The sequence below is a fragment of the Cyanistes caeruleus genome, chromosome 1 (assembly GCF_971803275.1).
Source record: "Cyanistes caeruleus chromosome 1, bCyaCae1.hap1.1, whole genome shotgun sequence".
NCBI lineage: Eukaryota > Metazoa > Chordata > Aves > Passeriformes > Paridae > Cyanistes > Cyanistes caeruleus.
Genome location: NC_141701.1, coordinates 150,825,298 through 150,839,656, shown reverse-complemented (window position 1 = coordinate 150,839,656; position 14,359 = coordinate 150,825,298). Strand labels below are relative to the sequence as shown.

At 49.0% G+C, this 14,359-nt stretch overlaps 1 protein-coding gene across 1 annotated transcript in view; it reads left to right on the top strand.

Moving 5' to 3' along the window:
- Nucleotides 1–14,359, top strand: part of WNT3A (Wnt family member 3A) — an 85,937-nt gene that overhangs the window by 45,434 nt on the left and 26,144 nt on the right. Inside the window, exon 2 of the mRNA XM_023922066.2 lies at nucleotides 4,673–4,914. Within this exon, the coding sequence (XP_023777834.1) occupies nucleotides 4,673–4,914 (242 nt within the window). The remainder of the gene's footprint in view (nucleotides 1–4,672; nucleotides 4,915–14,359) is intronic.

Sequence of the window (14,359 nt, the reverse complement as noted above, 5' to 3'; positions counted from 1 at the left end):
TGTGTCGGGGACCCTGGAAGGATGTCCCTGGAGGAAGCTCTCAAAAGGCCTCCCCAACATTAACAGCAAAACAAAGCTCCTACAAAGCTCAGGAATAACAGAATCCAGGGAGAAGCAAGCAGGTGTAGGAGTCTCCACATGCTGCTCCTGATGTGTCAAGGACTTTTGACACATTGAGAAGGTGGTGACCTTGAAAAGTCAGTCCTGGTGCTGTGCAGTAGGGTCATGCAGAGCTGAAACCTTCTCTTTTTCTGAAAAAAGCTCTGAGCAGGCTTTTCCTGCATATTTCTCCCTCCTAACTGGCTGGGGTGTCCATTCCAAGAGGGAGGGTGGATGTAATTTATTGAGACGGTGGCCAGGCACTTATTTACAACGGCTCTGCTGAAGGAGCAGATAGATTGAGATAAGGGAAATGAAGAGCTCTCTAAGTGTGTTGGCAAAGAAAAATGCTCACTGGAGGTTGAATTAAACACTCCAGGGCATGCAAGGCTTAAAGATAAACTAAGAACTTTGGCTGTGGACACATAGAGCAGTGTTTTCATGGCTCCTCCTGTGCTAATGGGAAGAAAAACCTGACTGGTTTGAAAGGAACAACTCTTTCACCCTTTCCCTTGGTTCAGACTTGAGCAGCGCCTGTTCTGGCTGTGTGTTTGTAAAATTGAGAGCTTCAGGAATTCTCCAGTGGAAAAGGAGAGGCTGGGGTCAATGCATTCAGGAAGTGTTGGTGCCTAGGGAATTTGAAGGTGATGCCTGGTTAGAGCACAGCAGATGACAGCTGGCCCATTTCTCAACATGGCATTTTCAAAATTACCCACACGAAGGAGATTGTTTAGGAGGAGAACTCAGGAGAATGGAAAAAATGCAAATGCCAGGTTTGATCATTGGGAACAGTGAGAAAAAATGAATGATGGGAGCTACGAGAGAGTTGAGCAACACTGAAATGAGATTCTGATCTTTATAGACTTTCCCAATCTTTTCTAAAGGTTTGGTTGTTGGGTTGTTTTTGGGTTTTTCTGGGTGGAGGTGAAGGCTGGAAGGTTCATAAGGTTCCCACCTGATGATCAATAATAATGACAGGGAGCTGAAAGAACTGGGTTCTCCTAAAGATAAATTGACTTTAGAGAGGGAGAAAGTGTTTACACCTGGAAGCAAAGTAGAAACCAAAAGAGGGTGCTTGGGAAGATGTTATCACACTCCAGAGGCTGTGAGCGAGCCAGGAATAGGAGGAGGAGGAGGAGAGTGCTCAGCTCTGCTTAACAGCAGAGCCACTGCTCATGGAGAGATGTTTTGAGATTCCACCCTGCACCTTCTGCTGGAAGTCAAGTGACTCCACACTGCCCCATGAAATGCCAAATTTGCACTGCAGTGTCTCTGGGCCTGATGCCACCTTGGGAACAAAGCTCCTTCTGGAGATTGTCTTCTGCAGGTTAAACCTTCCAGACTGTAACACAGATCAAAGAGAGGTGTGACTGTTTCCCTGCTGTACTGAGCAGGGAGCAATGTGAAAAAGCATTTGAAGGTATTTCTATGCTTCTTTATTATTTTTTTGTTATCATAGATGATCTTCCCAGCAATGGAAACAAAATGTTGAGGCCACTAACCTATAAGCTCCTCTTCCTATGACTGGTATTTTCATTCTAACACTGTAGTAACCACCAAAACAAAACCCCAGAGATAAGCTTTAGTTTGGCTTTTCATATGATTAAAGTTTATGAGGTTGGAATCCTAAATTTCATCAGGGTCCTACTGAAATATTCAAAATATTCAAAATGAATATTTTGAAATACTCAAAAAAGTCCTTCTGGCTTCACAACATGGTGGATGGAGCCTGCAACAGGTTGATGGTAACTCAGTGGAGGTTTTATCTTTGCTGGGAGCTGAGTAAGAGACTTTGCAAAGCTTTGGGGAGGATGTTGGTGACTGCAGTTGATGTGGTAACAAACTCTACAGATGTTCCCACCAAAGATAACTTCAGACATTGGAAAACATCCACATTTTGGACTCTCTGTAGTCAATGGCTGAAGGAGGAGTAGGAACAACTAAACTAATGTTTCTCCCTGGAGATGTCAATGGAGGCATCTCTCCAGATGATTTACAGAGATAGGGCAACCTACCTCCTAATCCTGAAGCTGTAAACATCTCCTAAATCCCAGGCTTGGAGGGGTTCAATGGATTAAAATCTGTGTGTGTGGTACCCTAAAACTCCATTCCCAACAAGGTGACAGAGGCAACGCACTCAACAAGTCCTCTGAAGCCTGAAAGAGTGTTTGAGAAGGTGTCTTTAGCCCAGAAATTGTGGGGCAGTGTTTTGTATGATATTTAACAGTGAAACAAAAATGAGCCCTTGGCATGGGCTCCATTTCATAGATGGATTTCTGCCAGCTGTATACCCTGAATTAATCTAAAGCTCAAAAAACCCCATATCTGAGATAAGGAAAATGAGTTTAATGGGTCCTTTCCTCAGTTTTCTCCTGTGGGTTCCTGCAGGCATCTGCAGGAACTTGTCTCCTTCCTCCAGCTGAGCTCTCTGCATGGCCTTCAACACGGGGCTGAACTTCCCTGGGTGGAACTGTTTCAAGGAACTTATCCATCCTCACCGTCAGGGATCACGGCATGATTCACCTGGAGACTTCCACGGTGCAGACATGCCCCACTCCACCAGTCACCCAGGGGTTTGAGAGTCTCGCCAGCGCAGCCGGTGGGGGCAAGGCCGTGATTCACCCCAGCCCAAAGCAAACACCTCAGCTGGGCAGGGGAATCGTGGCATGGAAATGTCTGCTTCTCTCCACTGGCTGATTGCAAAAGCAGCCTGGGGTGAGCAGATCAGGTGGAGACACTCCTGACACAAGCATTGCAATCTGGGTGGCAGGGACACAATTTCAGGTCAGGGTGAGCTGCCTTCCTCCCTTTTGATGGAATGGAAAAGAGGGGCACCTCTGGAGAGCAGTTCATGCCATTTGTCTCAGCTTCCCTCCCTGTGGTAGGATGAACTGTCCTCTAATGTTGAGATTAATCATGTCCCAGAAGTTCAGCAGAGTTTGAAAGAGGCATCTAAAGCTGGGAAATCAGCTGGAAGTCCTTTGCTTTTCCACACATCTTCCATCTCATCCATCTAAAGTTCATTTACTGGAGGGCACGTTCTTGGCTGAATTGATTATCCTGGTTTGAAACTCCTGCCTGGAGCCATTTGGGATCCAGAAATGAATGGTCTGATGTCCCATGTGCCTGGAAAGGGTGGATTTGTAAAGCTTAGTCTGCAGTTAGCAAAGCCCTTGAGATGTGGCTCCTGACCATGTGAACCTCCACCTCCTCCTCAGTTCTGTCCCCCTTGGCCAGGTCCCCTCAAGAAGAGGAGTTACTTGGCTGCAAGGACCTTTCTCCTTAAAACAAAGACAGTCACCTTAAAATAATTTTTATCCCAGCCTAGAGAACTGTTAAAATCAAGCCAATTTTCATTTGGACTTGAGCAACGATAGAATTACTGTGTTGTTTTTTAAGTCAGAGCAAAAGAGAATGAAGGCTTTATTTCATGACAGCCCTGTTGATAATTCAAACACACCAGGCTGTTCCCAAATGAAAACCACACAGCAAAAAATGAACGTAAACAGAAATACACACTGCCCAGGCAGGTTCCTCTTTGTCATTAATTCAGGGCAGAAAAGACAATCAAGAGATTTAATTAGAAGAAAAGGAAATTATACTCTAAAAATCCCTTCAGTTTTAGTAATCAAGGTTATTATTAGAAGCACCAGTAAAAAACACTTTAAAAATCTATCTAATTAGCTGCATATCTGCTGATCTCCCTGCAGAGCTGACTTGTTTGTCTGCAAGCCTTCACCAGCATAAAGGTTCACGGACACTCCTTTCAAGACTTCCACTGGGCTGAGTGCAGAGCTTGCACTTGGGATTAATTGGGATTGGTTTTTGGTTGTTGGTTTGGTTTGGCTCTAATTTCACTCCCCTCACTTTAACCAAAGCCCCACAGAATGATGCTGTTCCCCTTCCCAAATTCTTGGTGTTGCCTTTCCAAAGACTCGGAGCTTGGTGGCCTCTGCTGCTGAAGCAATTCCTTTGGGTGGCTCTGAAAGTGCTTCTGACTGCGTTTCACCAGCTGCCAAAATTTCCTGTAAAACATTGTCTAGAGGTGTGCTTGTGTCTCAAAAAAAAAAGGAAAGAGGGAAGGAGGAAAGGAGGGAGGGAAGGAAGGAGGGAAGGAAGGAAGGAAGGAGAGGAGAGGAGAGGAGAGGAGAGGAGAGGAGAGGAGAGGAGAGGAGAGGAGAGGAGAGGAGAGGAGAGGAGAGGAGAGGAGAGGAGAGGAGAGGAGAGGAGAGGAGAGGAGAGGAGAGGAGAGGAGAGGAGAGGAGAGGAGAGGAGAGGAGAGGAGAGGAGAGGAGAGGAGAGGAGAGGAGAGGAGAGGAGAGGAGAGGAGAGGAGAGGAGAGGAGAGGAGAGGAGAGGAAGATATTAAAAGTAGAGGTTTTTTGCCTTGCTGGGACTGTAGGGAACTTCAGAAGATCTTGTTTTGGGGAAGGATGACAATGACAATTATATTTTCTGGTGAGGGGGAATGCAGAAGAGTTGAAGATGGTGATTTTCTGTCCCCATTCTTCTGAACCAAGTACAAAGGTGAAATCCAGCCTGACAGTATCTCTTTTTCCTTTTCTCTTGCACAGGTCCTTGGCAATTGGTCACCAGTATTCCTCCCTGGGGACTCAGCCCATCCTCTGCGGGAGCATCCCAGGCCTGGTGCCCAAGCAGCTGCGCTTCTGTCGGAACTACTTGGAGATCATGCCCAGCGTGGCAGAAGGTGTAAAGATTGGGATCCAGGAATGCCAACACCAGTTTCGAGGGAGGAGGTGGAACTGCACGACTGTCAATGACAGCTTAGCCATCTTTGGGCCCGTGCTGGATAAAGGTGAGTGAGGAGCTCTGGGTTTGGGAAGATGAATGTCTGTGTTGGAGTGGCAGCAGAGATCTTGAGAAACCTCCTGTCAACTTCTGAACAAAGGTCCTGTAAATTGTCCTGCAAGAGACAGGACTCGAGCTGCATGAAGGGGTGTGGTTATCTCAGTTCCAGATGGGAGCAGGAGGTTGGACTAGAGACCTCCCCAAATCCCTTTCAGCATGAATTATCCCATGATCCTACACCACTGGGAAGGAACTCAGAGGATTATTTTGTTTGCAGTGGTCAAGCTGGACCCGGCTCCTTTTCTGACCCCAACTGTAATTTTAGATCTCTAGATGATGGCAGAGGGGAAATGATGAACTATTGGAGAGTGTTCTTAGGAACTGGATGTATCAGAGAACATCAGGTTTTTTACTATTATAAAATACAATGACAATCAAAGGCCCGGGGAAATCACCATCAATTAATGATTCTGCTTTCCTTGGTTGTGAACATAGCAAATTAGGACAGAGTTCAAATTCAAGCAACTATTTCTGCACCCCTTGACAAAAGTGCGGAACTCTTAGAAATGTTTTGCCCTAGGTTGTCAAACCTTTGATTTGAATCAAATCTGAGATTTGAGCCCTAAGCTAAGCCTGAGTATCTGGTCTTTTCCTTTATGACTAGGTAGGAGCTTGTGAGAACTCCTTTATCCTTCTCTGCCTGTATGTGTGTCTTTTAAAATCCAGCCTGGTCCTGCTGGTCTCACTAAGTCTGGGATGAGTTTTTCCTATCCTTCCTTCCTTCCTTCCTTCCTTCCTTCCTTCCTTCCTTCCTTCCTTCCTTCCTTCCTTCCTTCCTTCCTTCCTTCCTTCCTTCCTTCCTTCCTTCCTTCCTTCCTTCCTTCCTTCCTTCCTTCCTTCCTTCCTTCCTTCCTTCCTTCCTTCCTTCCTTCCTTCCTTCCTTCCTTCCTTCCTTCCTTCCTTCCTTCCTTCCTTCCTTCCTTCCTTCCTTCCTTCCTTCCTTCCTTCCTTCCTTCCTTCCTGCCTTCCTTCCTGCCTTCCTTCCTGCCTTCCTTCCTTCCTGCCTTCCTTCCTGCCTTCCTTCCTTCCTGCCTTCCTTCCTTCCTTCCTTCCTGCCTTCCTTCCTTCCTGCCTTCCTTCCTTCCTGCCTTCCTTCCTTCCTGCCTTCCTTCCTGCCTTCCTTCCTGCCTTCCTTCCTGCCTTCCTTCCTGCCTTCCTGCCTTCCTGCCTTCCTGCCTTCCTGCCTTCCTGCCTTCCTGCCTGCCTTCCTGCCTTCCTGCCTTCCTTCCTGCCTGCCTGCCTGCCTGCCTTCCTGCCTTCCTTCCTGCCTTCCTTCCTGCCTTCCTTCCTTCCTGCCTGCCTTCCTTCCTGCCTTCCTGCCTTCCTTCCTGCCTGCCTGCCTGCCTGCCTGCCTGCCTGCCTTCCTTCCTGTCTTCCTTCCCTCCTGCCTGCCTGCCTGCCTGCCTGCCTTCTTTCTTTTCAGGGAATCTGGTGTACATAATTGATCTATACTCACCTTGGGATGCGCTCTGCAGTGCTTCCCATGTTTTTTTTTTTTTAGTTTTCCCCCTGCTGCATTACTCAGAACAGATTTGGGCAGTTTCTTCCACTAGACCAGGTTGCTCCAAGCCCTGTCCAACCTGGCCTTGAGGACTTCCAGGGATGGGGAGCCCATGGCAATGTGTTCCCAGACAGTCTGGGGTTAGGCACCCCGCATCTCCTATAGCAATTATCCTTGTGGATAAACTGCCCCTCACCTCCCTGCTGACTGCAGGAACCCCGATCCCACAAAATTCTCTTATCTCTGGCACAAAGGGTCTGTCCCTGCTCCAGACTGGAGGCTTTCAGTAGCCGGGCTCAGGGAGGGAGAGGAGACTGGGACGATTTCATAACTGAAGAATGTTGTTCCTTGAGGGAGAATCAAACCACCCTTCAGTTTTGCTTCACCTACAGCAGGAGGGGGGGAGAAAAAAAAACAGCTCAGTCGCATTCTTGTGCGGCAGATCCCCCAGGGTAGGAACATACTTGAGCTCCTACCCAGAAAGAGAGAAGGGGAAAAGGAGAGAGAGAAAGCAAGGAAACAAAAATCTGTTTTGCAGCTTGGATTTTAAGTCACCCGAGATCTGAGTGCAGCTCTCGTGTGAGTCAGTGGGGACCCCATCCTCCCTCAGCACAAACCAGAGCAGCTCCTAAAGCATCTCCCTTTGGCCTCACAGACTATCTGCACTCCTTGCATTGAAAAGGATTTTAATGCCTTCAAGAAATCCTTTCCAGGCCCAAATCTCGCTGAGGCCGCCTCGTTCTCTGGGCTGCCCTTGCTGCTGTGGTACCTCATTGCTCATTCAGGGCTAGGCTTGAGCTGTGATTCAGCAGTGCCAAACTGTCACCAGACTCTGCTCCTGTTAAGAGCCATGTTCTGATATCTCATCTAAAACCAGACTCTTTTTCCCCATCAGCCTTTTTATGGAAAAAGATCCCACGTGTTTTAGCTAAGACGGTATTTATGTATCATTTTTCTTTTAGCTGGGCCTAATCTCCAGCAGTCCCTTGCAACCCTAACAATTCTGGGATTTTGTAATGAATCACACACTAAACAGGAGTGGCATGATGAGCTCGGCTGCCAGGCACTGGTGATGTCCAGGGAATCCTGACCTGCTGCTATTGAAGGCAACACTTCACAGGCTTGACCCTAAATCCCTCTTGCTCTTTGTGTGTCACCCAGGGCAGAGGAAGAGCAGAAATCCCACATCCCACCCTATTTGACTACTCTGGTTTGCACGTCCTGGGCTGTGAATAAACCTTCCCTGTCCATTTATCCAGAGAGGTGTGGACTTTCTATCCCTGGGAGTGTCCAAGGCCAGGTTGGATGGGCTTGGAGCAACCTGGGAAAGTGGAAGGTGTCCCTGACCGTGGAATGTGTCCCTGCCCATGGCAGGGGTGTAGTGAGATGAGCTTTAGGGTCAGGGCTGTGGAACAGCGTTTTTTCTCCTCTCTGTGGTCTCAGGAATGTATGGGCAGGTGTGCAGCTTCATGGAGAAACATTCAGGAGGGTGCCACTTCTGTGTCTTCCTTGGGAATCCCCGGGAAATGGGAGTTTTGGTCAGTTTGGACTACTTGGAATGCAAAAAACAGGATTCCTATATGGGGAAAGAATTGAGTCTGATCTCTTTCTCTCCACCTAAATTTAATCTGTTTATCATTTCTAATATAAAGACACTGTAACTCACCTCTAGTCTCCCAAAAGCTCAAATCTCAACTGCTGGACAGTAGAAAGAACCTCTCACTTTAATTTTTCCAACAGTAATATCTAAAGGAAAAATACTGTTATTTGTTTCTCCACCTGTATTTTATGAAGTAGAGAAAAACATGGCAATGGCCACATGACCTGAAATGACCACCTGAGCCACAGCTCATGCTCAGCCACTTGCCTGAGAGGCCTGGCAGTTTTTAATGCAGTTTATTTTAATGCAATTGTTGCATCTTTCAGTTTTCAGTTCAGAAGGGAAGATTTTTGCGTTGCCTCTAAAAATATGCAGGATAAAACTTTGGAGGCTGTAGGAGAGGGACACCCCATCACTGACAGCAGAAAGTGAACAGTGCAACCTGACAGGCGTTTTCCATCTCCAGCTGGAGTGCCATGCATTGTGAATTGTGCCCTTTGCCTTTATTTTAGCTTTTGTGGACTGAAGAGGTTGTTCATGCTTAAGTTGTGAGTTTAGAGTCTCCCGATGCCGGGTGAGCTCTCTGAAACTCCTCTGGGCAGAAATATGAACCAGTCTCAGAGAAGGAATACAATAAAAGCTTATCATGGCCCTGTCTCTTTAAAGGACCTCAGCACATAATTAAGTCAAAATAAAAGTTTCCTCTCTCTCCTCCCCCCCCATTCAATAAAAGTAAATTACCTTCAACTATTTAAGCCCGCTGTTCGTTTAAATTTAAAAAGGGAGCCCTTGTCTATCTATTTCTTTCACTCACTCCCACCTCCTTCTGCTAAAGACTGGCCGGGGCTTTAAACCTGCCAGCTGGGCTGAGAAATGGTTAATAGTTATTGTGGAGGAGCAGCTTTTAATGAACTATTGAAGAATGATACATTGATGGAGTAATGGGAGTTTAAGTCTCTCTGTAATGAAACAGGTTCTCAGCGCCGACCCATTGTGGTGTAAATACAGCACGTCTCTCCCACTGTTTGGTCAGGACTAAATAGCAGAGGCCAGAGGGGGGTCTGCTTATGGGGTCTCCGCTTTAGTTAATCAATCTGATTGGATTAGGGTCACTGCGATCCCTAATAATGTCAAAGGTTACGCCAAACTGGATTAAATGCTTTGTTGGAGAGGGCTCGGATTCTTTCAGCTTCGGCCGGCAGGGCTTGTTTATTAGACTTTAACACTCGTGTGCAGCCTTGGGAAGCCGCTCCAGCCCTTTTTTTGTACCTCGGGCGTGTGAGGGGGTGGGAAGGAGCCGGGGCAGGGGCGTCCCGTGGCTCTGCACCCATCGGATGTGCCCTGCCAGGACATACATCAAATTCCCCACCGGACAAATGAGAGCCTCATGGGTGACCAAGGCCTGGGAGGCAGGAATTCATTCCGGAAATAACGGCTGGCCGCCGACCCCGCTGCAAGGCAAATGTCGAGAGTCACAACAGAGGTGGAGTGACCCACTGCTCGTGTCCCTCGGGGTTAATCCTGTCTGTGTCCAGCTAAGCCATGTCCTTCTGGTGCAGCTCCCGTTTGGGCAGCCACCAGGCTGAGCGCGGGGTGAAATATGGAGCATTTAAGACCACAGGGTTGTGTGGTTATTAAGCTGGGAAGGTGTTTTGCCTTCCAGCACTTGCATCTCAAATCAAGGTGGGATGGGATGGGATGGGATCTGCCTGTCATCTTACCCAGACTGACAACAAAGCCTAAAAATTTCCCATTGTCTTCCCTCACCACGTTCCTGCAGATGACACTGTCCTACAGACATGGCAGAGTGTCCTGCAGGAAGTGACACCAAATTATCCCTTCGAAGGTCCCTTGGCAGTGGAAAGGACAGCACTAACAGTGTGTTACCACAGAGATCTGAACTCCTGGGATCTCCAGTGCCTCACTCCTTCCCACAGCAGAGCACACAATGCATGTTCACGGCCTGACGTGACTGTCATTATCCAAGCAGGCTTCTTGCATGATCCAGACTGGAGAATTTCCCCTCGAGACTTCTGGAATGAAACCAAAATCTGAATTTGACTGCAATGTCTCTTCCCAAAGGACATTTTTGCCTTGACATATCACCAAGGGATAGACAGCCTCCTCTTCACAAATCTTTACAAATCTCCTCCTCTGCTCTGGTGTTGACAGCTGGCACCTCTATTTTCTCTTCTATCACTGACCATTTTCTTTGCTGCTTAGACTTCCTAAAAAGTTAAAACTGAGTCCTGCAGAAGAGCAGTGGGTCAGCAAAACTTTGGGTCCTTCATGCCAGACAGCGAGACAGGTCGAGGTAGTTCCAGTTGTTGCTGGGGTCCTCCAGGGCATGATTCATCTGATGTATTGCAGACAGTTCAGATTAAATTATTCACACCCTGACGTTCCTGCATCTCTCCATCAGTCACTGAGGGAATCCAGGGAGACCGGCTCTGGATGAGAAGACTCTTGCTCCCAGGGACTACATGAAGGGCAGTGCAGGCATCTGTCTAGCTCCCAAGAGATGTGGGATTCAAATCAGCTGCAGCTTCTTGGGGAATGCTGGGCACTGCCACCTTTGCAGCCAGGCTGGTTTTGGGCTCAGTTTATTTGTGAATAGTTTGGTTTATTTTGGACTCTAGACATTTTGGGGATAAGCCCCATGCATTCTTTCTCTCAAGAAAGCCCAAACAAAGCTGCGCTCAAGGTTTGACTCTTTACCATTGTGGATGAGAAATCTCATCTCATGTCTGGTGAAATCCAGGTGAGTTTTTCCCCAGATTAGGCAAGAATGGAACCAGACTTTTAAATTCAGTTATAATCCCTCGGAGACACGAGTCTCCTCTGTATTTTTTTCTTGCTGTGTCATAACAGCATCCCTGATAGGCCTGATCTCATCTCCCAAAGTTAGATGTCAAAGTCTGAGCGAGTCACCCCAGGCTCCCTTTGTAGTCAGTGGAGAGCAATCGGCATCTCCGGGGAGCAATTCATCTGACCTATCTCAGACACCTATCTCAGGATAACATGAATCATTGCAAGATGTTTATTTCTCTCCATTGACTATAGAGGGAGCCTAGGGCTACAGCCTCAGACTTCCATGGGTGCTTCTTAGAGGCCCATTTTGGGGGCAAATAGTTCCCACCCCTCACATTTCTGCTGTTAGAAAGCAATGCTGATATCCATTCCCAGCTGGAGAGGCCATCTTAATGATGGAACCACATGGGACATGGAAAGGATCTCCTGGACCACTGAATGCAAGCAGTCCCTTGCTATTCAAGGCATAATAACATCTCATAATGATTTAAAATGAATACATTTAGCAGACCTCATCATATTTTCCTGATGGCGCTCTGGCATCTCGGTTGTCTCCAAGCCAAACGTTTCCCCCCCCCCTTTTCCCTGCTCTGGATCAGCCTTCTGCAATAAAGTCAGGCATGAGCAGAAAGCCACAAGATACCAATCCATCCAGGAGGTTTGTTACATGTAGGAGGTACTCTCTGCTCTCTCATGAAACTCTTCCCAAGAGGATCTGATTTCCAACCACACCCCGTCTACCTCTCCGCTAATGGCAATTTGGGCAGCTGCCCTGGTATCAACAACGGAGATCTACAAACTCTACCCTGTAACTATGGGGAAGGAAACTGGAAGGATCAGGATTGAAAATGTGACTGTGCAAGCTCCTCTCAGCCGTCAGGATGCACAAATCCTGCGGGCCATAGGTTTGCCAGAGCTGCTGGGGAAAAGGCTGGCACGTCCTGGCTCGAGACAGGAGCACCAGCTGGGTTTAGTGTCTGTGTAAAGCTTGGGGTGGGGATTGCTGCATGGGGTGAGGGGATGCTGCACTGCTGAGTCCATTCCAGCCCGCAGGACAGCCAAAATTCCTGGCTGCAGCATTCCTGACCTGGGTTTTGAGTAGCTGGCTCAGTACAGGCAGCGTGTTGGAGCTGCAGCACGTGAGACAAGCGGTTTGGGGAGGTCTGGGTGAGCTGTAGCCACATCTCTGGTTTGTAGGCCACAGATCCTGGGGGATTTGCAGCTTCCCCTGAGCCTCAGCAAGAGCTGCAGCAAACAGAGATGCTGAGGAAAGGTGCCAAGGTTATCCCTCAGCTTTTGGGAGCAGGAGTCCAGTGAGGTGGTGAGGAGCTCCTTCCCTTGCTGCTGGGGACAGGTAGAACCATCAAGGGAGTCACTTCATCCTCTTGTGACTTCAGAGGAGACCAAGGACAAGCCCTGGGCAGGGATGGCACACAGGAGAGTGGTTAACATCACACCTGACTGCTTCTGCTTCTCCATCCCCAGTGCCCTCGGGTCCTCGGGCTCAAACGTTTTTAGGGTTTCTTAGAGGTTCTGACCCCATCCTGCATGATGGGGATGATCTCGGGATAAAGATCTGGCTGCCGTGCATCTGGAGAGGGAACAGCTCATGTGAACACCCAGGCACAGGCACAAACCCCGACAGGAGCGATGGGGAAAAGGAAATGGCAGCAATTCCCGGAGCCGATCCCGTTTGCTTTCTGCGCTCCCTCCGCTCCCCCTCATCTGTCAGCCCTGACATGCGGGGGGGGGGTTGTTGGGGTTTTTATTTATTTGATTCTTTTTTTATTTTCTTGGCTACTTAAACATTAGACAGGGGATGAGGGGAGGGGAGGAGGAACAAGACAGCCCGTGGCTACAAAACCGGTGGCGTCTCTCCCGGCGGCGGGAGGCACTGGAAACTTCTGCCTGGGGCTGCGCTCACAATGAGCCGGGCTGGCAGGGAGCGGGCTGCGCGGAATTATGGATTTATTTCCTTCCCCCCACTCCCCTCCTTCCCCTTTCCCTGCTGGCTACATCGCATTCCCGAAGCTGGGCTCAGGTTGGTCGCAACAAGGAGCTCCCTCTGCCGCATCCCGAGAGTGCCAAGTCCAAGCGTGGGAGCTAGCCCTAGACAAAAGGGAACAGTAGAGGGAGCTGAATTAGCATCCCTTTGTCCCGGGAGAATCCCGGCCCCAAACGGGCCCTTGGCGCGCCACGGGAGGCACAAACACACACAAACACACACACAAACACACACACACACACACACACACAAGCATGGAAGGGAGCCAAGCAGGGAAGCAGAGACAGCCGGGGCTCGCTCGCCTTCATCCGGATGCTGGGGGGAAGGGGGGACGCGCTGGGGGCTGCTCTGGGATGGCTCCGGAATCCGGGAGAGCCGTGCCCTGGGTGGGTTTTGCCGGCTGAGGAGATAAAAGTGTCTTCTATATCCCAAAGAGCCAAAAGGAGCGAAGCCTCCTGACAAAGAGGGATCCAAGCCCGTGAATGTGGCTTTTCTTCCCCGGGAGATGCGTTAGGAGCTGGCAGTGCTGAATAGAGGCGGGGATTTTAAGGCCAGAAGGGGCTGTGGGATCATCTGGTTGGATTCCTGTATAACCAGCAGAGATTTTCCTCCTCTCCGTCCTCGAGCAGATAAGACAGGGCAGCCAAAGGAAAACTGGGTGTATAAAGATGCCCTGTGTGTTTTTTTTTCCTGCATGGCAGGGGAATGGGAGTGTTTCCTGCAGAGCACCACTGCATTTTCCAGCAGGATATTACTTGACACATTCCCTGCTAAGCTCTGGTGCAGGAGGAATCCTGTGCCTGGACGGCTCAGCCTGTCTAATTCCATGTTTCCTCAGCCTGATCTTCCTGGGAGCTCAAAGTGAGGACTTGTCCATCCAGGAAGATCCACAGGGTTAAGAGAGAGGCGGGGATCAGTCACCAGGAGAAGGAATGGCTCAAAGGGATTGGTGTAGCTCTGGATTTCTGTTGTGCCAGTGAATGATGTGCTCCTAGGAATGATGAGGGCACGGCTGACTCCAGGCTGAGCAGTGAGGACAAGCAGGAGTAGGAGGAAAGCAGGTTTTGGAGGGCTCCAAAATCTTGGGGGCTGCAAAGGGGTGAGAAAGCTCCACCTGATGTAGGTGGGAAGTTCCCCTGTGCCAGGATAAGCAAAGGAGGAGGTGCACAGGAGTGGCATTTTTTGGAAAACAGCATGAGATGGGTGAAGCTGAGGCAGCTGAGGGCCGGGTGAAGTTGACCCCAAGACATGAAGCACTGAAGTGTGTGGTGCTCTGTCTCCTGCCCATCTTCACCGTGCCCCCAGGGGTCACAGGAACTCTTTGAGCTTTGCCCACCTCAGACCACAGCCAGGTGGGCCCACAGAAGAAGGATGTGGATATGTCACAGTCTGGGTGTGCTCCAGGGAAGGGCTTGAAGGAAAACTGTTGTGGGTTGGTTTTGGTCAGGGCAGGCTTTTTAAGGAAGGTGGTGTGG